General features: G+C 42.6%; 3 protein-coding genes across 3 annotated transcripts in view; 2 read left to right on the plus strand and 1 right to left on the minus strand.

Moving 5' to 3' along the window:
- Positions 1-16,956, plus strand: part of Ccdc58 (coiled-coil domain containing 58) — a 19,346-nt gene extending 2,390 nt beyond the window's left edge. Inside the window, 5 exon segments of the mRNA XM_032900172.1 lie at positions 7,802-7,852; positions 7,855-7,929; positions 10,005-10,151; positions 14,699-14,758; positions 16,674-16,956. Of these exon segments, the coding sequence (XP_032756063.1) occupies positions 7,802-7,852; positions 7,855-7,929; positions 10,005-10,151; positions 14,699-14,758; positions 16,674-16,724 (384 nt within the window). The 3' untranslated portion in view covers positions 16,725-16,956.
- Positions 1-25,686, plus strand: part of Kpna1 (karyopherin subunit alpha 1) — a 257,120-nt gene that overhangs the window by 89,085 nt on the left and 142,349 nt on the right.
- LOC116898817 (protein FAM162A-like) overlaps positions 1-25,686 on the minus strand; it is a 232,486-nt gene that overhangs the window by 28,311 nt on the left and 178,489 nt on the right.

The following is a 25,686-nucleotide window of genomic DNA, read 5'->3' on the forward strand; positions in this document are numbered from 1 at the left end:
TCCCTGCTGACCTCCATTTATGTATCTGTGTATGTGTGTGTGTGTTTGACAAGATCTCACTATGTTGTGGAGACTGGCCCCAATAACCCTGGTTCAAGAAGTCCTGCCACAGCTGAAACTGTATTTTGTGTGCCTGGTTGTGATCTCCATTTAACTTTCATTCCCAAAAGCGTTACCAACAAGAACTTAGGGCTTTTCCATGCACCCCAGGGTAAATAATTTCGTCACTGCCAGGTATCTACTAACTGCCAGGCTTTGGGAGGTAACTATGGTGGACAGTGTATGAGATGAGGAATTTTCAATGAGGATTCAAAGGTGACTCTGGTGCTAGTGCTTGAGGAAGCTCAAAAAGAAAGAAAAATGGTCCTTGATGAGTTTGAGCCTGAATAATACAGTTGACTTCTAAGCAGAGATCAATTGCTGTGACATTTCCTGTACAGTCCTTGCATTGCTTATGTGGGATATAATCCCAAATGGTACAGGTGGTTTTGTGTTGACTTTGTAAATATAAATAATTAAACCTTATCTAGGTTTAAGCCAATCCCTGTCATGGCTTCTTGATGCAGTTGGGATGCAGTAAACAGAGATCTACAGAGGCTGTATGTAGAAGGAAAATGAAATAATGATGGAAAGAACATACGATAAATACATCGAAAAGCCAGCAGTGGTCATTTTATCACCGCTGTCAAGTACACCCTGTACGACAATATTACAATACATTTGACTGTAAGCATGTGTATTTTTTATACCAACATTACAAAACTTGAAAAAGACTTTTTGGCTCCTTAGACTCTTGGGAAACACAATTGGGGTGATCAACCAACATGTGCTGGGCATGGTAACTCAGAACTCTAATCTCAGCACTCAGGAGGTCAGGCATGTGGGACATGATTTTGCAGCTTTAGGATAGAGTCTCCTTTTCATTAGTCACTTTGTCCTCTTTTCAATTTAAGTCTAAGCTCTAAGGACGGGACTTGAAGGGCATCCGTTGAGCAGTGGTGGTACATGTTTTCAAGTGGGAAGCAGAGGCAGGTGGATCTCCTGTGAGTTGGAGGACGATCTGTTCCTGCGTAGTAAGAGTTCCTACTTCCAGCAGGGCTACACACGAAACCTGTCTTAAAACAACAAAATTTTTAAATTACCTTAGGCAAAATCTTTAAATGCTTCTCTCTCCCATGTCAATGCTTTCCATATCTGGCATGTATTTGAACCTTGTCTGTCTACTCTTAATTTTATTCATTAACATACTCCCTGTTTCCCATGCTTCCTCCTGCCCTGTCCTCCTTAGAAACCTTCCTTCTCTCTGGCGAGACCAGGTCACTGTTTTTCTTTCCAGAGTGGTTTCTGCATTTCTGTTAGAATAGTTATTTGGTGTATATAATGATTTTTGATTGACTTTACACTCTCGTCTTTGTCCTAGGTGCTCTTGGGTTGACGTAGGGGTTCATGCTTCCTCCTGTAATGGAGGAAATGGCCTATGAAGAATTTAGCCTTTTTGTAATCTACCCTGAAATTTAATAACTTATATTCTCAACAACTGTGCATCAGTACTGAATGCCTCATTAATGTTTTTTAGAATTTTTCTTTTTTAAATGTTGTTATTGTGATGTGTACATGGTGGGAGAATACAGGACACTTTTGGACATGTCTTACACTTTTGGACAATTTGGGGAGTTGAGTTCTCTCCTTCCCACCTTTGCTGTGGTTTCAGATAGAACTCAGGCTCTAGGTTGTGTGACATGCAAGCTTCAGTTTGCTTGGCTCTGCATGAACTCCTGTGGTGATAGAAAAAGTTCTGCATTTTGTGCCTTACACTTGTAAGATTGCACTATGTATCTCTTCAGCATATGTACACTGTGGTAACTGAAGGGTTTTTGAATTGAGAATTTCAAGCAAAGTAGCCTTGCATGCTAGTGTCTGCTGTATCAAAAGCCCAATTGTAATCTACAAACTAGTTTTGTAATCTACTAATACCTGAGAAAAGGGAGGAAAATATAGTGCATTTGGCAGGCCCTACATTTATAGAGTCTGTTGGTAAGATTGCAAGGTAGTGGGTGGGTGGGTTCAGGGACAGCCAGATGATTTAACAGGTAAAAGTGTTTGCCACACAAGCCTAATTGCAGCCCTGAGTTTAATACCCAGAACCTGTATAAACTTGGAAAGAGAGAACCAAATACATAAAATTTGCCCTCTGTGATTACTACATGCATACCGTGGCCACGTCTTCATAACACACTCTCAAATACATTTTTTTAAAAGTAGATTCATTTCCCACTTAGTACCAGACAAATTCCATTTGCTGTAAAGACCTTAATGGTGTGTTTACATTGTTTTATTAGAGGATTTGTTTATCATGATTAAAAGTTGAAGGTATTCAGATTAAAAAAACGTTAAAGTTGGGTCAATAAAAAGCTCAACAAATGTTAAGCTGTGTGATCTTTTGCCTGAGATTGCTGTATCCAGTCTCTTCTCTATACTTGATGTATAGTCCACTTTCTAGGCAGCCATTTCAGAACACAAATCGATCAAATAACCACCATTCTTGGGCATTTCCTCCTTTCTCTGTTCTCAGAAAATAATAACATATCCTGCATACTGGTCTCTTCTTATACTGTGTTCATGCATTCAATGGTCTAGTTAAGTAAAAAGTGTTATCAAAGGCATCTTACAATTTCTAATTCTTTTTTTTTTAAAGGTTTTATTTGTTTATACAAGTACACTATAGCTATCTTCAAAACTACACCAGAAGGGGCATCAGATCTCGTATAGATGGTTGTGAGACCACCATGGTTGCTAGAATTGAACTCAGGACCTCTGGGAACAGTCAATGTGTTCTTAACCACCCCCCCTTTTTTTTCTTTAATTCTTAATGATATTAGAACCCTGAGGTAAATTCCCGTGTCATCAATTCCCAGCTCCCATACTGTACCAGGCAGAGTTGGTGGGTGTTAAAAATACTGCCAGGACAATATGTGAAGACATTTGGTGTGGTGTCTGCTAACTATTACAAAATATTATGCTGAATAGTTTTAGAAACAAATCTTTAAAAAAATATATTTGTGTTTGCTTGCATGTATATCTGTGCTACCTCCATGTTCAGTGCCCATGGAGCCCTAGGATAAGGTGTTAGCTTCCTTGGAACTAAGGTTTCTGATGATTTTGAGCTACTATGTAGATGGTGGGACTCAAATCTAGATTTTCTGGAGGAGCAGCCAATGCTTTTAACCACTGGGCTCCTATCTAGCCTTAAAACAAATCTTACACGTTTCACATCTCACTGTTTTCCTTAAAGGAATGCGTTTTGTATACAGGAGGTTAAATGCTTTGACAAAGACCACACTAGAACCCATGCTCACATCACCTCCTCCTCCCTCCCTCCCTACTCTTCCTCCTCCTCCCTCCTCCTCTCCTCCTTTCCTCCTCCTCTCTCTTCTGCTTGCTCTTTCCTGCCTTGATGATGTCAGAACTTTTGTCTTGCAGTGCCCCCCCTCCCCTCTTGGGTTTTTTGTGTTCTTTCTCATCTTCTCTGTGGTGCCTGAGCCTTGGAGTGACTGATAAAATTTTAGGACCAAGCAACCAACAGTCACTTATTATCAGCACTAATTGCCATCCACTGCAAAGAAGCTTCTCTGATGGCGATTGAGAGCAGCACTGATCTGTGGGCATAAGCAAAGTATTCCAGAGGTGTCTTGACAACATACATGTCTGTTAGCAAACACAACAGTTGGTTTCCATAAATAGGACCTACTGACCTGTTCAGCTGGAGGTTTCTCGACTGGGTTTATGACATGGAGTATGAATTCTTACTGTGGATCAGGTCTCAAGTCCAATCAGGAAATAGTTGGTTACCTTCATCAGCATGTCTTTGCCACCGTTGCAGGAGTGCTTGGCTGTTTTCCTAGCCTGAGGTCCTCCTGTCATGCATGGTGCCCACAGCTAGGTAGGACTGTTCAGGAGTGTTCTTCCCAGGGAGCCTCAGCACCTTCGGTCTGAAAGCCACCCACCAGGGGAGGTGCCTCTCTGCTTAGTTTCATCTTGGTGTTATCACCTCCTGTGACCCTAAGGGTAAGGCTCTTCAGTAATTAGATCTTACCACATAGTCTGGTGGGCAACCGAGAATGATGACCGGGCTATCTGGATTGTTTTGGGGGCTCCTAGGTTCTCAATTGACTAGCAGCTTATAGAGTTATTCCACACTTGGCATTGGGGTTTTAGATAAAATTGGCTTCTGGGTGAACGTTATCCATCTGTCTTAGTCAGGGTTCCCATTCCTGCACAAACATCAGGACCAAGAAGCAAGTTATTAGGAAAGGGTTTATTCCAGCTTACACTTCCACATCGCTGTTCATCACCAAAGGAAGTCAGAAGCAGGAGCTGATGCAGAGGGCCGCGGAGGGATGTTACTTATGGCTTTGCTTTCTATAGAACCCAAAATACCAGCCCAGGGATGGCTCCCACAATAGGCTGGGTCCTCCCTTGATCACTTGTTGAAAATACCTTTAGCTGGGTCTCCTGAAGGCACTTCCACAACTGAGCTCCTTTTCTGAGATAACTCCAGCATGTCAAGTTGACACACAAAACTAGCCAGTACACCACCCATGGAGGGTACCTCTTTCAAAAAGTTTTAAAAGCAAATTGTATTTTAAAAAAGAGATTTTATTAGGATTTTCATAATTTTGTTCCAAAACACTTCCCTTATCCTGTCTTCTTTGCCTACCCCTCTGGCCTGCTCCAGCCTAACCTCGAGTCTTCTCCCCTACCTTTCATTTTGCTTTTGGTTTACTGGTTCCACCTCCCTAAGACTCTTCCTCCTCTCTAATGTAGCTCCCTGGACTCTGCAACATTCCAGGCCAAACACACTGCTGTTGAATTTTGAAGCTAGGATCTGTATATGAGACACATCAGTGTTTTATCAGAGACATTCTTGATCTCCCTACCCAAAATAGCTCTCAATCCCAACTTGATGATGTTCACTCCACTCCGTGGGATTAGCTTTTCCTTCCTCACAGTACTTCTGTCAGCACCTGTTGTTTGAATGCCTGTGAGTTAGTAAAAGGATACCTCTGCTTCTCTATTGTACTGTTCAACAAAGAAGTTGCTGAGCCGCCCAGGCCAAGGAAAATATCCAAGAGGCTGGCTGAAGCCTGGCCTCAGAGCTGTGAACTAGAAGAATCGGAAGGTTTTAAAGGGGCTGGGGAAAGCAGCCATGTTATGGAGGGTTAGGCTGGCTCTGTCTTTCCCCTCCTAGCGATAGGCTCTTCCTCATGGAGCCCATACTGGCCCTCCAGCTCATGATTTTCCTGTCCTCAGCCTCCCTGAGGTGCTCAGATGACAGATATGTGCCACCTGCCAGCTGCTTTCTTCCTCTGACTCACCAATGCTGCTATCAAAGTGAATTTACTAATGTGTTGGACAGTATACACCTCCATACTAGTTAAAGTGACATACCTAGTTAAAGTGGTAGTTTGCCCAGGAATGTATTAAGGTTCCCATAAGAGTTATGGTTTGCAATACTGTCAACAAAATAGAAGAAAAAGGACAAGACAATGAACTTTGTATTAACTTCTGTCTGGAGGTCTTTTCATTAATTTATATTTATTTGGGGAAGGGAATGAGCTGGTTCTCTCCATCATGTGGGTCTGGGGGTTGAACAAATGCCTTTATGTGTCGGGCTTTCTCCTGAAGCCTTGCCTGTGATTTATTAGTCTAAAAGTCACTTAAAAATCGCTAAGGCTGCTCTGTTTTCTGTATTGAGATCATGAGCAGACCATTAATATACTCAGCAGTTAAGGTGAACGGAATTGGTAGGACAAATTTAGACTACATGCTCTGATTAAATGGGTTGCAATTGGCAACACGAACTATTAACAATGTCTTCAAAGGAAACCAGGAAGTGGCTTAGTGATGGAGCACTGCCTAGTGATGCATGGGGGACCTGGGTTTGAGTCCCAGGACCAGGTGGTGTCCAGTTTTGTAGTAACACACAAGCAACGTGTTCACTGAGGTCATATTTTAAAATATTACTTCATAAATATATGTATAAAAAGTAATAAAACTTGTTAAGATATTGCTAATGTTAACTTTGGATAATTAAATATTTTTTAAATTTTTCTATAAGAAGGTAGGTGTATGTGAGGGGGTGCAGTAAAGAAAAACCACTAAATGGCCACTCAAGTGTACGCATTAAGAGGAAGGTTTTTATTGTAATGAGAGAGACAAAGAAAAAAAAACTGGTCATGGCCAGGGGCTATCGAGATGGGGAGAGGGTGGGACAGAGAACAACAGAGACGGAGCTGGGGTGTGTGTGTGTGTTGTGTGTGAGAGAGAGAGAGAGAGAGTGTGTGAGAGAGAGAGAGAGAGAGAGGGAGAGGGAGAGAGAGAGAGAGAGAGAGAGAGAGAGAGAGAGACTTTTAAGGAGGATGAGTAATGAGTAGAGGAGATAGATGAAGAACCAGGAGTCTAGGCATGGACTTAGAGATGTATAACAAGAATGTGTGAGTAGGGACCAAGGAAGCCTGGAGACTGATGGCTTTCATACACAACATGTCCCCCTTCTGCCAGAGGCAGAAAATGACTCCCCAGAGCAAATGGAAACTCGTTTTGAAGTGTCTGGACCACATGACTTTTTTAACCACTAGAAATTCTTTGTATGGCAGCTGAGCTCACACTCAGGTACATGGACTGCCCGAGGCGGCCAGTGCTCACACTCACTAGTGATAAGGAACATGTGTAACAAATGGCAGAGAAAGTGAAAATGTTGCTTCCAGTCTTGAGGTTTAATTTGACAAGGAAAAGAAGAAAAGAGCTGGTGGGGTGCTGCTCTGTCGTGTTAGGCTCAGGTGAAGGGCGTGTAAGTAGACAGGGAAAGTGATTGCTCAGGTCAGCAGCTTTTCTCAGTGGCCTGGTGTTTTTGTGAGAGGTAGAATGGAGGTATTACAATCTTAAGAACATGTAAGAAAGAGAAATTATAGAGTTAGAAACTCAACCCAGAGTTTCTGTTAACTGAGGACAGTGCAGCTTGTCCCCTGTCTAGTGAACGGTGAGGAAGGCAGAGCTGGCCATGGCGTGGGGGAGCATCTGTGCTGTGCAGTGCCTCCTGGCTCCTTGTCCTTTCTGGGTACCCGTAGGTTCCTGGGGGATGGAACAGGCCTCACAGGAGGTAGGAAGTGCTTAGGATTGGGTTTTTGTGAGTTCGAGACTGAAGGGAAGCCATGTTTTGAGAAATGTAAACCATGATTACTAAAGAAAAGCTAGTACCAATCCCTACCTGTTTAATGAATAAAAAAGCCAAAGTATGTTTTTTCTTTAGTAGCAAATTTCTTGTCTTTATCACAAAATGTCTGTAGAATAGTAAAGTCAAAGATCTGCCAAGGTAAGGTTGAAGGTGGGGCTTGGCTTCTGAGCTGACCAGCCCTGCCTCGTGTCCCCTAGCCCCACATTTGCAAAGTTAGGCTGGGGCAGGCACCAGTGGTCGCGGAGAGTGTGGTGCTCAGGTTGGGAGAGCCTTCTGGCCATCAGCTGGAGTTGGAAGATAGAATCTGCTAAAGACCATGCCAGGCAGTAGGTTTCACTGTTGAGCCGCAGAGCTAGGTGCAGAGTCCTGGGTTAGAATCTGCTGCACATCCCACTGCTCATCGCTGTGATAACGGGAAAGAGATTTGGTTGTACTGTTCGTCTTGTCCTCTTACGTAAAAGATCCTGGGTTGTTTTTTTTTTTTTTTTTTATTTAAATATTTAACTTTTTTATCACTTAATTTCATTGAGATTATTTTCTGTTCTTTTTATTTTAAAATGCATATAGGAATTACTCAAGGTGATGAGGACAATTGATGACAGGATAGTACATGAATTAAAAACACTACGTTCCAACAGCTTCCTTTTGCAGGAAAAATCGATGCCAGCCAAACCTGTAAACAACTATATGAGTCTGTAAGTTTCTCTTGAGTCTCTCTTTGGTGTCTCTTTTATACCTTTCTTTGCAGGTACAATGAGAAATACTCTGACTTCTATCTACACTGTGAAAACACACGACATCTTGTGTGCCCTTGAAGGTGGGAGCACACCGACTGAAATATGGCTTCAGGCATTGTGTGGGGTACGCACAGATCTGAGCAGATGGCTGTAAGAATCGGGGCAGCAGGGTTCTGGCCTGTGTGCTCATGGTCTTCTGCTTAAGTACACAGTGTGCGAGGATGAGCACAAGGACCGTGAAACAGTCCAGGCAGTGAGTAGCAAGAGTGAGGACCTCGGAGGAGTCAATCCCAGGAGGTCAAGCAAGAAGAGTGAGAGCCTTGCAGGCCTTTATGTTTCCGTTGTATCCATTATCAGAAGGGGGAGGAAGTACATGCTAGAAAGGGAAGAGAAAGCGCAGGCGTTAGTAAAACACCTTCCTGACGCTGTGGCGTCTCCTTACCTGCTAGCGTCCTCTTTAGAATTTGCAAAAGCAGGAGTAAATGGAGCAGCTGTGCTGTACCCTATGTCGCCCTCTATGGAGTTGGATTAAAGCTCAGATGGCACGTGCTTTTTATTCTCTCCCACCACAAGGCCACTGTGAACATTTGTAGTGGATTGCGGGGTGGAAAAAGTCATTCTGTGGACAAACTTACTCATTATCAAATATAGAACACTATCCACTGGCATCTTAGTTCTTGTTTTCTTTGTTTAGTTAAAGTCTGTCATTCTGTTGAGCAATCGGGTAAATTCTGGTTTTAGAAAATTAGAAGGTGTGGTGTTTAGATTTAGTCATGGCAAGTTTGTTGGGGCCTCAAGTGCTAACGTGTTGTGGGATGTTTGATAGTACATTTATGTCTTAAGGTATCTCTGACTAAAGAACTAGAAATGTATGGTCACTCTGTGTTCTACCCCCCTGCTACCTGTGTAGTCTCTACTATTCAGTTCTTCCCATTTCCAGTCTTCTGTTAGCATAGGGTTCATGGTAACATGCTTAGCAATATGGATTCCAGGACCATGTCAAATCTCACATCTCCTGCCTTTGGTTGCTGACCGAGCTTTTGTATAATCTCCTTCATTTCAGTTTCATAGTGTTGTAGAGGATTAGTGAACTAAGAAAGTATTGTTCTATGTATTTTAATATGCCTGCCAGAGTGGTCATATTATATTTCAGGTAACTTGTTCTGAGATTGGGTCTAAGACCTCTTTGAGGAGTCCAGAACATCCTAAGTTGCTTATAGCTGCTGAAGACATATTTCCAATGCTGACATTTCTTTATAGGAAAGGATGTGAGAGCTAAAGCATAGATTTAGAAAGTTAATCTTGAAAGGCTTCTCATAATACATTAAATAATTTCACTGAGCTCTCCCCAGGTGTGATTGAAGAGGACCTTGAACCATGACCATTATGCCTTGCCTACCCAAGACAAGATGGAGAAAGGCTGTCTTGCTGGATGTGTTACTCAGAGAAGGGTTAGTGAGAATCATTATGTCAGTTATCCCTTGCAATCAACCATAAATTGATGCAGCCACTAACTCCGCCTTTGGCTTTTTTTTTGTCAATACTTGAGAGTTTTGAAAAGGCCCTGATTACGAAAGTTAAATATTATGTAACTAAGATATTCCCCACATCCTCTGTTCACAACATCTTTCCCTTTGTTAAAGCAACACGAGACAGAAACCAACTAGGGAAGACGAAGAGGGAGAGACTACAGTCAGCCGTAGGTAGAAGTGAGGTAGGAGAGCAGGTGTAGAGGTGGTGAGGAGAGCAAGGATGGGCAGGAGGCCTCGGGCAAGCCCCGCCTGGGTGCTGTGGAAGGAGGAGCAGGCGATCCTGGCCCGGATTATGGAAGGAAGCAGCCTGGCCTCTGGGCTGCACCTCTTGAGGCGCTCGTTCTTAGCTGACTTAGGAAGTCCAGCCACAGTTTTCTCTTGTAGAGATTTTAAAATGTTTTAAAATTTACATTCTTGAAGTACCAATTTTTTTCTAGTACTAAAATGTAAATAAATTAATGTGTTTTTCCCCTCTTTTCATTCTTTTTTTGTCTTTTTTAGTTGATGGCAGCTCATGTCAGTAGGGACAGAGTTATAAAGAACTGTATAGCCCAGACCTCAGCAGTAGTAAAACGTCTCCGAGAAGAGAGAGAAAAGAACCTGGATGACTTAACGTTATTAAAACAACTTAGAAAAGAACAGACAAAGGTAAGCTGAGGAGACCTTCATTTCTAAGGCAAAGGTCCCCAAAGGTAGCCCTCAAATGGAGTTTGAATACGCATACCTTCAAGTTATGGTTATTACTTTTAAAAATTTTATCAGACAGGGTTGGGAGGATGAATTAGGTAGATAAATTGTTTGCTATGAACTATGAGGACTGGAGTTTGATCATGAGAGGCCATTGAAAAATTGGGTGGTTGGGTCTGGAGAGGTGGCTCTGTGGTTTAGAATGTTGGCTGCTCTTCAGAGGATCTTGGTTTCAATCCTAGTACCCAAATGGAGGCTCAGAATTGTCTGTATCTCCAGTGTTAGAGGATCTGATCTCCCTTGCTGGTTTCTTATCAGCCACCTGTAGTCACAGCACTCCAGAGGTAGACAGGAGATCCCTGGGCAAGCTGGCTAGCTAGACCAGCCAGAATTGGCTAGTACCAGGGCCAGCCACAGTAATGTGGTATAGAAAAGACACATGACATAAACTTAAGGTCTCCACTCACATGTACACACTTGTATATACGTGTGCACATACAGGAACATATATACACACATACTAGAGACAGAGAGGGTCAGGAAATAATGTCATCAGGTAGGCATTTGCATCACACTTAGATGTGGTTTAGTAAATGGATGTATATTTTATAAACAAGTGCAGGGTAGGAGCTTAGGGAAAATTAACATGGAATTGCATTTTATTTCTTTTCTTGTGATGCTTTCCAGTGTTTTAAGACAAAACATCAGTGCTGACCAACACCCATGAGAAGCTCTTTGGAAAACATGTGTCTGCTTACTTTGAAATGTTTTTTAGGAATTTGTATTGAAAATATTTAGCCCTTTTCATTGTATAGAATCTGCTGAAACAGAGCAGATTCCGTAAGTTCCAGCCATTGCACTTTCAGCCATAAAGATGTAGTACTGGTTGACTATAGTTAGACAGGCTCAACACCTCAGGGTAGTGTCCACCCTACCTGTAGACTTTGTGGGGTTGTGTACACCTTTTCTATACTTAACAGCCATGCCCCTGCAGTGTTGTTATTAAGAAAGTGTTGTGGTCCAGCTAAGGGCAGGTGAGGATGCCTGCTGACAAGAAGACCTGAGTTCGATCTCAGTCCCACCGGGTGGAAGATGAGGTCTAGTTCCCATCAGTCTTCTCCAACCTCCACACTGCTCACTGTGGACAGGCACACACACACTGAATAAAGTGTAAATGTAATTTAAAGGTCAAGTGCACACTCAGGGATATGTGAAAGGAAGCTTTTCCTCATGGAAGGAAGTCGTGAGGCAGAGTCACTGCTGGGGCCCTTGTTTGTGGCTTACAGGAAAACAGTTGTGTCTTGGCATTCTTGGTCCTCGGCCCACTGGGGTGACAGAGCCCACAGACCTCAGCTCCCACCTGTGAATGACACAGTACATACATTCAGCTTCCTTCCACAGCATCCTTGTACTTTAAGTCACGCGCAGTTTCTGATTGCAGCTAATAGAGTGACTGTGTTTGGTACATGTGAAGTGTTCACCCTCAATATTTTTGATCCTCAATTGCTTGAATTCACAGATCATACAGAGAGCTGGCTACATTTTGTTACATATGGAGTACATTGTCATCCATTTTTAGGAACTTCTAGGTATTTTAACTTTTATGTATTTCCAGACTTCTCCCTGACCTCAGTTTACCTGCCCACAGTCTCCCCTCATCCCTCCTTTCCTCTCTACTGTGCACACACGCATACTCTTCTCTAGAATGATTTCGAAAGCACTCATAGAATCCTTTACCCTTAAATTTATAATTTCTTTTTTTTTCCAATATGTCTGTCTCTGTGTGTGAAGGTGAGGGCCACATGGAGAAGCTGGTTCTTTTTTCCTTCCGGCACAGGGAGTCCTGGGATTAAGCTTCAGGTCATCAGATTTGGCAACAAGCACCTTTACCCATTCGGCCATCTCACCAACCCATTTGTTATTTCTTAATAACAGGGACTTTTCCTACATAGGTTACCTTGTAGTTATCAATACAGTTGTCTGTTTAAGGCCGCACAGTGGGTGACTGAAAGGCCATGTGGAACTCTTTAATCGTGAGTAGTGTGGAGCTGGCGTCTGTTTAGCGGTGTGACCACATGCACAGGGACACACAGCAAGTAGGCCAGGCTGCCGTGCTTTCTCAGCTATTCTGCTAACTCAGTGTTTCCCTGGGTGCAGCCTCAACCCTGTGTTTGTGTCTGTCTGTCTGTCCGTGAGGACTGCTTAGGGCTCTGTTGCATACTTGTTTATTCATCAGGCAGGACGGAGTCTCCAGGTGAACGGTTCAAATAGGGTTTTTGTTCTTCCCCCATGTTCAGGGCATTTGTAGGCTGTTTTAATTAATCAGGTCTAAGTAGCTCTGAGCATTTTCATTTCTTGAGAGCATGAGGCAAACCTGCCCTCCACTGTGAGGAAGGGTCATCCTTTCCAGCTAATCCATTGGCTGCTCTAGTGCTGGAGGAAAGACACAGGCTGTGCTGTCCACATCAGCCCACTGATCCTCAACCAGCCACGGTGTGAACATCCAGCAGCCATGTTACCCTTTACTTCTGGATTTGCTATTGATGTTGACGGGCGGGGACAGGACTCACGGGTCATACTGAGAAGTCAGAGAGAGCTACCACTGCCAGGGAAGTGCAGAGTCCAGCAAAGCCCTGTTGTTGAGTGATTGTGTCTCTGTTTGCTCAGCCCTCATATCTGCCCCTTTGCCCTCAGTGCCTGGAAGGCACAGCCATGGACTGCAGGGCGGGACATCCAGCAGGGAAGGACATCCAGCAGGGAGTAGTGCTGTAGCAGATGAGGACATGTTACAGCTGTTTTCTCTTCCAAGTGTGGTTATAGAATCCGAAAGTCCTTCAGCTGTCCTGGGCCTTCCTCATTCACTGAGCATGCAGGGACACTAACTGGTAGTTGTGAAGTCACAAGCTAGTAAGTGGCTGAGCATTTTAATAACCTTGAATTGCTTAAGTCTCACCCTCCTCAAACCTTGTACAACCTACTCCAGCCTTTTGTATATCAGGGCTCTGGTTTTTTATTTTTATTTTTTATCTTTTCTATTTTGACAATTCCAGGCATTTTATCTTTTACTATATATAACCCTTTTATCTAAAAACATTTTCATTCTTACCCCAAACCCCTTTTCAAATATGGATTCTGCCAAATGAGTGACCATGGCCTGGGAAACACTGAACTAGATCACCCAGGTTCCACGGTCCAGCATGGAAGCAGTTCCATCCAGGTTTTATAGTCAGAGAACAAAGAACGTTCTTTTTAACTTTTCTTTTCAAAAGTTACCTCATATATTCTACCTCCATAACATCCTTCTCACCTACTTACTCTTTTTGTTTCTTTAAATAAGAACTGAATTCAAACTATATGGCATGATTAAGATTATCTGTACCCTATTGTTATCAATTTTCTGTTTTTCTTTTTTTCTGTCTGTTGCAAGTCTTAAGGAAACTTCTTAACATCTTGGAATTTATACCTCACTGCTCCAGGAGCAGAGGTCACATAACATTGAGAATTAGAGACATTTTACATCCTGACAAACACCTGCAGAGGTGTCAGTGACCTCTAGCCATCAGTGTCTTGAGGACAAGAGAAGGCAGAAGAGAGCTGAAAAGCTTGCCTCTGTGCTAACATTAACCAGTGTGAGGTTCAGAAGCTGTTTCTCCCGTAATCAACAGTCGGCACATGGGAGGCCCGGTTTCTTTGGGTACGTCCTCACGTCCTCCATCACAGGTCTACCATTGAATTGAGTTCTCCACTAGGTGTCCCAGGCAGACCAGTGTCCCTTCAGGGAGGCTTCCAGGTGGATTAACAGATCCTAACGGGGAGGTAGCCTCACCAGGATCGGCCCTCACAGCCCAGCAGGAGCTGACAAGCAGAGGTAGTCAGTCAGCTGGCAGTTCCAGTGAACTTTCTCTCTGTGGATGAGCTTCCTTCCCATAGCTGAACTTCTGGCCTTCTTCCCACTGGAGGCATGTTTCTGTCATGATAGAAGCAGTGGTGACATCCATTAGGGATGCTTTACTTTCTAGTTGTTTTTAGGGAAACTTTACTCATGGTCTGGTTTGCTGCTCTTTTCCTCCCTGTCACAGAGTAAGTAAGGCCAGCTCATTCCTAGACACAGGGCCTTGGAGGGCACTTGAGGCAATCATGCTTGAGTCTGAATTGTGGAGAGACAGTGGTTCCAGGACCAGTCTCAGAGAGCTCAAACCAAAATGACAGTACTAACTAATGCATATTACATATGCTTTGTAAAAATTGATTTTATGTTGTGTGAGTGCATATGTGGGGATGATTGCCTGTGATGGTGTGTGTGAGGCCTGAGGTTATGTCAGAATGCCTTCCTCAGTCACTTCTCCATCTTTTTTTTTGAGGCAGTGTTTCTCTCTGATCTGGGAGCTTACAGTTTTTCTATTTTGGCTGGCCAGCAGGATCTGCATATCCACCCCATCACCATTCTCTAGCACTGGGACTATAGTTTAAACTCTTTACAGCTCAGAATTTCTATTTTTCTCTTGCAGTTGAAATGGATGCAGTCAGAACTAAATGTTGAAGAAGTGGTAAATGACAGGAGCTGGAAGGTAAGAAATAATGTTGATTTTATAAAAACTGAACAAGCAGGAGGGAACCAGGGAGGCAGTGCAGGCAGGCTCTGAGAACAGAGAACCCCCAGCAACTGCTGAGGGTGGGAGTGCTCTTAACTTCAGTGTGGAAGCATAATGGCTTTACAGGTACACACAGCACTTGTGGCCTACCAAGCAGGGTTAGATACGTTCTTTGTATCTCCTAACACTAATTATGCATGTTTAACATGCAGAGTTTTTACTGTAGTGAAGTGAGAACTTTCAAAAATTTGTTAACTGTAGCCTTTCGTGCAGTTTCTTTTCATAAAATCAAAGTCACAAGCATTATTCTGCAATTGTGTCAGTTAATATTCATTGAGTCTCATTAAATGCTATTACACAGGGAACACTAAAGAGACGAAACGCTGGATAAATAAGTTCCAGGAGAAGGAAAGAGCAGGCAGACTCAGATCTGCCACTCTCCCACTAGGTCTCCTTGGGGTTAAATATTAGCTGCTGGGCACTGACTGACTTCTAGCATTTAATAACTGCTTATCAACAAGGCTTTTGTTGCAGACGTAATTTTGTTTCACAATGTTCACAAACAAGAAAGAAAGAAAAAAGAAAGAAACGCAATCATTAAGCAGAGTGCACTGTGTTGGTATCTTGGTGTGTGACCTTTCAGAATTTATATGTCTGGCCAGGCTTGGTAACTGTTTTTAAAGTCGCAAGTGAAGTCATCTTCCACCCACTTGTAGCCAGCTTTTTTACTGTGTCATTAAATTAAAGAAGACTCACAGCAAGTGAAGGCATGAATAAATTACAGACTATAAATTGAGTGTCTTATGGCATTTCTTTATCCTGTCTTCCTTGCCAAAATGTAGCCTGAACTTGTCCTTGCATCACCATGAGGGCTGTGCTGCCTGGAAGGGTTTGGCAATGAGTGAATTCATACATTCTCTGAAGAAATGATAATGTATTCTGGGACTACAATGGGAGAAGGGTGTGGTGAATATCTGGCTTTTGAGAGCCTGTCCAGGGGATTTTGGTACATGCAGAGCATGGTGGAATGAAACCTTCTGGACGTGATATCCCACGTGCTCTCCAGTACGATGGAATTGCATTCCAGTAAACCTGAGTGTTCTCAAGACACTTAACAGGCGGTGCACTTAGACATCGAGAGAGTATTATTCTATCATTAGCCCATAGAAAAGTAAAACTTTAGCCAGGCATGGTGGCCCATAACTCAGGAGGCTAAAGCAGGAGGTTTGTGAGTTTCAGGCCAAGCTGAGCTATATAGCAAGTTCAAAGCCAGTATGAGCCACAAAGTAAGACCCTGTCTCAAAATGAAAATTCAGAACAATAAAGGGTGTACGCTGAGCATGTGCCTCAGCTGTGAGGCCTTCCACATGGAGGGGATATGTGCTTTCACATGCCCGTGGCTTTCTCATTATATTGAGTGTTTCCTTTGTTAAAGAGTACAAGTATTATGTATGTGTTTTCTTTAATACATCAGAAGTCTTCTCATATAAGAATGGTAACTGCTCTCTTATCCTTTTTAAATATCTCACCCTCTCTGAACTGTTCTACCAAAAACTTTCTGTAGCGTAGCCCCATTTAGTCATAAAGGCATTCTCGACGTTTATGATTTGTTGTTTCAAATTTTAGGAAGCAAGGTGAATAAAACAAGAAATGCATAAATACACATAATTTAGCAGAAGTCAGGTCCAGCCAGCAAATGGGCACTGAAATTGTCTAGTGAATGTTACCAAGGTATACATTATATTTAATTTGGTGTGCTAAAGAAACTTACTGTTTCCTAACCCTGGATCAAAAATGGTAACATCCTCCGAATCTGTAGATCAGAATTTATATCCAGGCCTGATTTATACAGGACATCTGGGTGACTTTTGTTTTTGTTTGAATATCTTAGGTGTTTAATGAACGCTGCCGAATTCACTTCAAGCCTCCAAAGAATGAATAGAGAGAGAGTTTTTTTTAAAAAAGACCCGGTCATCTCGTCGCCTGAGCATGACAGATGTCAGCAGGCCAGCTTCTGAGGGTGGTCTCTGAGCCAGCAGGTCAAGGCCTTTGGTTGGTTCAGCCCCATCCAGCCAAGACCGCAAGTCTAATTCTCAGAATTATAAAATAATCAATTGCTATTTTATACTGATTCTGTAAAAAATGTTTTGTAACTATTAAAATAATTTTCCGACTCTGTGTGCATATTTATTTATGGCTTTGCAAGTTGAGATTTAAGAGTTTGTGCAGAGTTTCTCTGTCATGCCTGCTTGAGTATCACAGATTTATTGGTATAGATTGGAGTTATAGATTAGTTTATTTGCCATTGTGGGTTTATTTTAAAGTAGCAGAATCAGACTGGAGAGATAATCAGTGGTTAAAAGCACTGGGTGCTCTTCCAGCACCCACACGGCAGCTCGCAGCTGTCTGTACGTCTAGTCCCAGGGAATCCGATGCCCTCTTCTGGCCTTCATAGGCACTAGGCACACATCTGATACACAGACATACATTCAGGCAAAATACCTGTACTTATAAAATAAAAATAAATGGAAGGGAAAAATGACAAAATCTGGCTGGATTCTATCCAAACAAACACTGTTTTTCTTTATAAAGCTGGTTGTGGTGACTCATGCCTGTAATCCAATACCTTGGAAAGCTGATGTGGAAGTATTTCAAGTTTGAGACTGTCCTGGGCTATGTAGTAAGAACCTGTCTCATAAAAGAAACAATTATCTTGAGCCAGGCTGTGGCGGTGCACATATTTTATCTCAGCTCTTGGGAGGCAGAGGCAGAGGCAGGTGGATGGATCTCTTGAGTTGGAGGCCAGCCAGAGTGAGTCCCAGGACAGCCAGGACTACACAGAGAAACACTGTCTCAAAACACATTTATCTTGTTTTTACATTTAAGACTGATGTGGGTTGGGATTGGTGGTGGTTCCTAGACAGTTTTCCACGGATAGAAAGAGAAATATTCACTCTAGAAAAAGAAAAGGGGGTAAATGTCTAAAGCAAGAGCCCTGTTGGATTTGAGGATTCCAGCAATGTAAGAACTTTGAACTGCAGGGTTCTAGCTTTCTGTGGCCATGGGACAGACCATCACAGGCTAACTGCCTAGTATAGTCCTATTAATATTTGCTGTGTCACAGTCCTGTGGTTCCAAAGTCCAGATAGACTGGACTCAGTGTGAAAGCCGAAATGCAGCTTAGAATGACACTGGCTTTTGTGTCCATGGAAGCAGGGGAAGACTGCTTCTGAGCTCATTGAGGTTGGTGGCAGAATTTAGATGCATGAGTTGTAAAGTTGAAGTCTCGTTCTATTCCTGGAGGCTACCTGCATTTCTCAGTACATGGGCTCTATTTCTCCATCGTCACATGAGCTGTGGTGTTTTAAATCTTCACGGGTTCTGCAGTCTCTGTCTTCCTTCCTGCTGGGAGCCAGACCAGCTACATTCAAAGGGTTATTAGCTCTACCATCAATGCTGCCCTTCTCTTACTGAGGCACTTGGCTGACCTGCATATGGCTCCTGCCTTGTGATGGAGCAATCACAGATGTGATTAGGGAGGACATAGGTGCTGCCGGTTTGGATTCTGTTTAGTCATGATTTCAATTAAGCATCTGGCTCTGGCTTGTCTGGCTTCTGGTAAGCCTGAACCTGCAGCAAGATGATCCTCATCAGATCATGTTCCTGGAAGAGTTCCCTGTTTCATCAACAGAGCTTTTTGGAGTGTTGACTGCGTGTTTGTTGGAGACACTGATAGATCCTTTTGGGACTTTGCTCAGGAGAGTGCTTCCCTACCTAATACAAACAAGACTCTAGATTTGATCTCCAGCACACCCCCCGCCCCCCAATGAAGAAAAAGACTGTAAGGTGGCATAAGGGGAAATTCAGACCAGCCTTTCTTGGCTAAGATTGTATGAGCCTTCCAGACTGATCCATCGTCAGATGCCTTCTAGCTATAAAATGGTGCCTGAATTAATCCAGTGTACCATCAATTGAGCACTTACCTCAGTTTGGAGTGAATTAGTATAAATGAGTACGCTGAACATGTGTCAATAACATTTAAAGCTTCAGGTCGGCAGATCACCTTCCTTTATCATTTTGGAAGTTAGGTTTGCTTGCTGAAGCCCCGTCCACAATTTGGATTTGCTGCTTTTACTTGAGAGAAACAACATGCCAGCATTCAGAGAGGAATTTGGCTTTTACTTGGCAGAAGACAGTCTCATGAAGAAAGACTTATGTCAAGTTCTATGCAAAAATATAAATCAGGAAGTCAGGGGAGTGAGTGGATTGCAGATGGTTGCTGGTCAGAGAACATAATCCCTTGCCTTAGACGAGCCAATTTGGTTAAGTATGGAAGCATATTCAGTATTGTAATTAAGGACGTTCCGTTATGTTAGGCTCTAAGGTAAGCTATTTGGGAATGGAGCGGTCTGTGCTATTGTGATTGCAGTAGTCTGCTAATGTTCCACTTATTCAGGAGTAGCATAAACAGGAGATTCATTTCAATTACAAAGTAGCTGTGCTACCTAGGGTTAGGGGGTCTAATCAAACATTAGAATCAGACAGCTTACTGGTGATCTCTGTATATATACTTAATTAGCCTTGCAGAATATTCTAAATTTCACAGACCCTTGAGAAGAATTCATTCCAAGCATAAACATTGAAAAAAAAATAAGGAAAATAGAAAATGATCATTTCCAGCAAGGTCAACTTTTATCCATGTGAGGAAAGGAGAAGAAAGAAAAACCAAGTAAAACTGATGATTTAGAAAATAAATACTTTGTGTAAAGATGTGATACAACTTATGATTTGGACTTCTGTTCTTTTGGGAGTTTAATGAACTGAGCAGGTGTATGTGCATGCAAGTGCACGCATGTGTGTGTGTGTGTGTGTGTCTGTGTGTCTGTGTGTGCTCGTGTGCATGTGTCTTTAGATATGGTCTTACTATACATGCCTTGATGCTGGCCTATAACTCACTATATAGACTAGGCTGACTTTGCACTCTGAGACTGGCCGACCTCTGCACCCTGAGAACTGGGATTAAAGGCATGATCCACTATGTGAGTCAGAGTCTTGCTAGTCTAGGCTGGCCTCAGATTTGCAGAGATCATCCTGCCCCGGTCCCTGAGACCCGGGGTTAAAAGTATGTGTTACTACGTGCAGCCCATGCTCCTTTCTACCTTGGTTCTCAGAAATAAGTACTACAGTGGCCCAAAGACAACATTTAAGGTTTGCTTTTCTGCATGTTTCTGTGTGTGTCTGTGTGGAGACCAGAGGTTGATGTCTAGTGTCTTCCTTACCTCTCTCCATCTTAGTGTTTTGAGACAGGGTCTCTCACTGAGCCTTGAGCTCATCGATCAGATAGAGTGACTGCCAGCCAGCCCCTAACATTCCCTAACACTCCCAATTGAGGATCAAACAGGTTTTCTTCTCGTACAGCAAACACTTTTAGCTGTGCCATCTCCTTAGCCCCTGAGGCTTTAATTATAAGGTTTTAGTATTTATCATTTTTACATCCTGCATTTTATTGGTCTTACCATGCTACCTGTTTTATCAACTTCAGTGACATATTTATAGCAGTTTAAAGTTACGTACTTCTAGCTCAGTGGTTCTCTACTTTTATAATGCTTTGACCCTGTAATACAGCGCCTCATGTTGTGGTGACCCTCAGCCATAAAATTATTTTCACTGCTGCTTCATAACTATAATTTTGCTACTGTTAGGAATCATAATGTAAATATCTGATAAGCAGATGGTCTTAGGTGACCCACCGTGAAACGGTTGGGAGTTGAAACCCACAGGTTGAGAATGGCTGTTCCAGTTAGAATAAAGTTTGCTAGAATCTAAGAAAACTCTCCTCTGTTTTTCCCTTCAACATTTTATAAGAATTCTCAAACAGTAGCAGGGGAGGACTTAAACAGCCGGCTCCTAGATGCAGTGGACGCTTGAGGGTACACTTATGGAGCGGAGAGGACAAGGCCTGGGTGACTGTCTCCAGATTCACTATGGGGGGGATAGCTAGTCCATTGGTACTCAGAAATAATTGCTACTGAATGAATTGTTTCCACTCTAGTTTAAAACTCTAGCAAGCAAAAGCTGTCCCATATAAAGCCCCCCAATGACTGCTCACTACCTTAAAGCTAAGTACAGATTTCCTTAAATGGCCCTGGATGCCCTCGCTGCCCTGGCTCCCTCCTGCCATTACTGCACAGTGCTGAGCTGCCTTCAGCTCCTAGCCAAGACCCAGTGTCACTTTGAATGTCTCAGCTTACTCTCTCTCCTGACCAGCTCTTACCTCTTGTTGGCTGTCACTTCATTAAGCCATGCCTACCTCTCAGGTTAGGTGTCCCTCTTGTGTACTCCCACAATCTGGTCTTTGCCATACTCTCTCTCTGTCTCTCTCTCTCTCTCTCTTTTAAGGTTTATTTATTTTATGTATGTAAGCATACTGTTGCTGTGTGGGATACTGCTAGTCCCACACCTTATTTCCCCTTTACTGATAGAGCCCCAGCTCTGTCTACTGGGTGCCTAGCTTAGCTGGGGGAGAAATCAAAGTTCTGAAGTAGAAGCAGAAGCCTATAGGGAGATTTCTCAGTCTTTTATAGTGCTGAAGGTACTGACTGCCCCGTTCTCAATTGCCTCCACCTTCTTGTAGATGCAACATATCTGTAAAACAACCAGAAAACAGCACAATGGCAATAGAAGTCATTACTGTCAGTAATTACACCGAATGTCAATGGCTTATATTCTCCAACAAAAAGACAGTGAATGAATGTATATAAAAAATATCCTCAAGATTCAACTATAACATATGTTGTAGCAGTTATTAATCTTTTAAAAAAAGATTTACTTATCAATTTTATGTATGTGAGTACACTGTTGCTCTCCTCAGACACACCAGAAGAGGGCATCAGATCCCATTATAGATCACTGTGAACCATCATGTGGTTGCTATGAATTGAGCTCAAGACCATCTGGAAGAGCAGTCAGTGCCCTTAACTGCTGAGCCATCTCTATAGCCCCACAGTTGCTAACTTTTAAGAGCACATAAAGACTGGTCATGGAAGGACAGAAGAAAGTATTTCACAAAAATGGAGACCAAGGGTAGTGGTGCTGAGGGTTGTCTTTGACAAAGTGACTTGAAATTTAAAGTGATGAAAGAGGCCATAAAAGTCATAGTGAGGGGATCAGTATGTCAAGAGGGTACAATAAGTGCACCATCACTATGAAGCACTTAGATATATAAAGCAAATGTTCATCAGAAGGTTTTGAGGGAGTTGATAGATTAAAATAGAGTAATAGTAAGGTGTAGGGCTGGTGGCACACAGCTGTCCAGTACCCCAGAGGCAGAGACAGGATTCCAGGGTAGTGAGACCCTGTCTCAAAACAACATCAACAAAAGAAATACAGTGATAGCAAGAAACGGTCATAGTCCATTTTCAATATTGGACAGATTGTCCAGACCAAATCAATAAAAGACCTCTGGACTTCACAGTTCTGACCAAATTGACCCAACAAACTACACATTGTCCAGTACGTTCTATACCAGACCACAAGAGAAGTCTAGCAACTAAAGAACATTGATACCATGCAAATGTTATTATTATTTTTTTTACATCACAAGGTTGTAAAAGTAGAAATCACTACCAGGAAGAATTTTGGAAATTTACAAAAACAGGACAATAACATCACATATGCCAGAGCAAATAATGGATCGATGAATAGCTTCATAAAAAAAAAAAAAAACGTAAAAACGAAGGCAGCAAAAAAAACAGAGAAGAACACTTAAACCCTGTAGGCAGTATGGCTTGCTGCTCCAAGAGCAACAGTGATGGCACTGCTGGGTCCTGTGGCTGGAGTGGAAAGTGTTGAACCGAGCACATATTAACAGAAGGAAAGGGAATGACAGGAACCCGGACAGAAGAAATAGATGGACACCAGCAGACAAGCAAAACAAAGTCAGTATTTGAAAAGATTGAAGAGCAGTAGATCACGTTTTGTCTAAACTGAAAGCAAAAACTGAGGACGATTGTGAGTTGACAAATCAAAGTAGCTGCACTGCAGCAGCTACCACAGAAATGGGAAGCATCGTGCAGTGTTACTCCGAACAACAATGGTATGCCCCAAATAGAACCTAGGAGGAATTTCCAACATGCACCCTACTAGCACGGATGAAGAAATGGGAAATCTGTACAGGTAAATAAAAAGAACCTGGAGATTAATTCATGAGGAAAAAGCAAAATCAGCCTGATGGCCTTACCACTGAGCTACATCAAACTAGCCTGGCCTACACAGTAACCCCATGGGCTACACAGTGAAGTCAAGCCATCCATGGACTGCATAGTCAGACCATGCATTGAAAAAAGCAACAACAATAAACAAGCACCAAATGTTTAATTTTCCAAAAGATAAATTAAGAGAAAATCTCACTGTGACAGTTTCCCACCCCTCGTACCCTTAGGGAGATAAATTTGGTCAGGTAGGTAAGGCTGCCTGAGCTTCAGAACATGAATCAAAAAAAATTTAAAAGAGATGCATAGAGAAAAATTAGAATATTTTGTCCATGCATTTGAAGCACTAATATTAAAATAGTCTTGAGAGGCCAAACTTACTCCTTCTTGGGACTGGATTTTATCTTAGAAAGAAAAAAAAAAAAAAAAAAAGAAAAATACTGAGAACTCGACCTTCAACTGAACCCAAGTTGTACCCAAGTACCAGGAAGAACCTTTTAGACTTGTCCTTGGACTGAGTCTCTCTAGCAACAGTCAATTGAAGAAGATTAGTCCCCTGATTGTTTCAGTTGTATTTCAGACAATTTTGTGATTCTTCATGGTCTTGCTTTAGAGCACCTGCCTGTCAGCTTACAATATTCATTCAATTAGATGCTTGCCAGGATGGACACCTCACTCCTCCCCACTTCCTATAAGACCTTGTCTCGATAAGAGTTCAGGGCTGCTTCTCCTAAGCAGTGAGTAAGCCCAAGCTTGAGTTTGTAATAAAAGAGACCCTAACGTGATTGCATCAAAGTCTGCTCCTGGTTGGTCTTCTGGGCTCATGAATGGCACATAGTCTTATATTGCTCAAGGATATCTACAAGTTTAATGTAATATCTGTCAAAATTAAAATATGAGTCATACCTGGTGGCATAAGCATTCAGTCCCAACTACGTGGAAGGTTAAGGCAGGAGGCTGTAAGTCCAAGACCAGCTGGACTACAGAATGAATTCAAATAAAGTCTGGGCAACTCAATGAGGCCCTTTCTCAAAGTTAAAATAAAAAGAAAACATATGGGCATGACATCATTGGTCTGGGGGTATTGTTTAGATTTGATCCCCCAAAACACAGAACAGAAGCAGTGCATAAATGGGAGCACATGGGAGTAGTCCCACATTAAAGTGTTGAACATCTATGGGCTAGAAAAATGTCTATAGATGCACACCTGACAAGAATAAATATGCAACATTGATTAGGAACTCAACCTCTAGTAAAACAAAAGAGCCCAATGAAAGAATGGGCAAAAGATCTGTGCATGTGGCTAACAGAGACATGAAAATTATGGTTGAAACCATAATCACAATAACAGTGAGTGTCTCCTCACAGAAAGTGTTAATCAGACTTAGAGGAGGAGGTACTCTATCCATTCTTCCTTTGAGGGGACATCTGGGTGTTTCTAGCTACAGCTGTGTAGATAAGGCTGCTATGAACATAGTGACATGTGTCTGTTAGAGGTTGGAGCATTTTGGGCAGGCACCAGGAGTGCATATAGCTAGGTCTTAGGTAGAGTGAATTCCCAATTTTCTGAGAACCTCCAGACTGATTTCCAAAGTGGTTGTACCAGCTTGTATTCCACCAGAAATAGAGAAGAATTCCTCTTTCTCCACACATCCATGCCAGTATCTGCTGTCGCCTAAGTTTGATCTTAGTCATTTGATTGGTGTAAGGTTGGAATCTCAGGTCACTTTGATTTGCATTTCCCTGATGACTAAGGAAGTTGGAACATTTTTTAGGTGCTTTGGGTCATTTGAGATTTCTCAGTTGAGATTTCTCTGTTTAGCTTTATACCCCATTTTTTTAATTGTGTTATTTGGCTTTTATTTTGGATATTATTCTATTGATGGGGTTGGTAAAGATCTTTTCCCAATCTAGGTTGCCAGCTTGTCTTACTGGATAAATGTCCTATAGCTTTTCAGTTTCAAGGAGGTCCCATTTGTCAATTGTTGATCTGAGCCTAAGCCATTGGTGTTCGTTCAGGAAATTTTCCCCTGGGTCAATGTGTTCAAGGCTGTTCCTTAATTTCTCTCTATTAGGATTCAGTGCCTGAATGCATCTCCCTGTTCTGCTGCCTTTTGGGTGCTGGGGTTTTAGGGAAGCTCAGGGGTGGGAGAACCCAGTCTAAGATGAGGCAGGCTGAAGTTGGGGTTCTCTGATTCTCAGGAATCCGGTTGCTGCTGGGGTGCTGCACAGAGGAGTTGGGAACAAAGGATCAGGGGTCCATGGGCCTGCAATGAGGCCAGGACTATTGGGAGCTCATGGCTGAGAATAGCAACTAGACCAGGGCCAGGGGAAATGGCAGTTCTGGCTTAGCTCGTTGGTAGTACTTGTCCTTAGCTTAGTGATGGTTGTCTAGAAACACAGAGAGGCCTTCTACAGGAGGCTTAGGCTGTGCTCTGGAGCAAGGGCCTTCTCCACGCTCTCCATGGTGGTTTCGATGGAAGAGACGGCCCATGTTTATCCATACCATTTATTGATTGTTCATTGTGGAAAATACATGCATACCAGTTCCTCAGGGTGGACCAGAGGTTAAATACCTTTTGCAGGAAGGAATGTCCAGGAGGGGAAGATTTGGCTAAACCCTCAGTGCCTCTAGATATCTCATTAGCATGGTGACCTCTGTTCTGGGCTACACGACTGATGTGGGGAGTGTGG

Source organism: Rattus rattus, chromosome 4 (genome assembly GCF_011064425.1).
Source record: "Rattus rattus isolate New Zealand chromosome 4, Rrattus_CSIRO_v1, whole genome shotgun sequence".
Taxonomy (NCBI): Eukaryota; Metazoa; Chordata; class Mammalia; order Rodentia; family Muridae; genus Rattus; species Rattus rattus.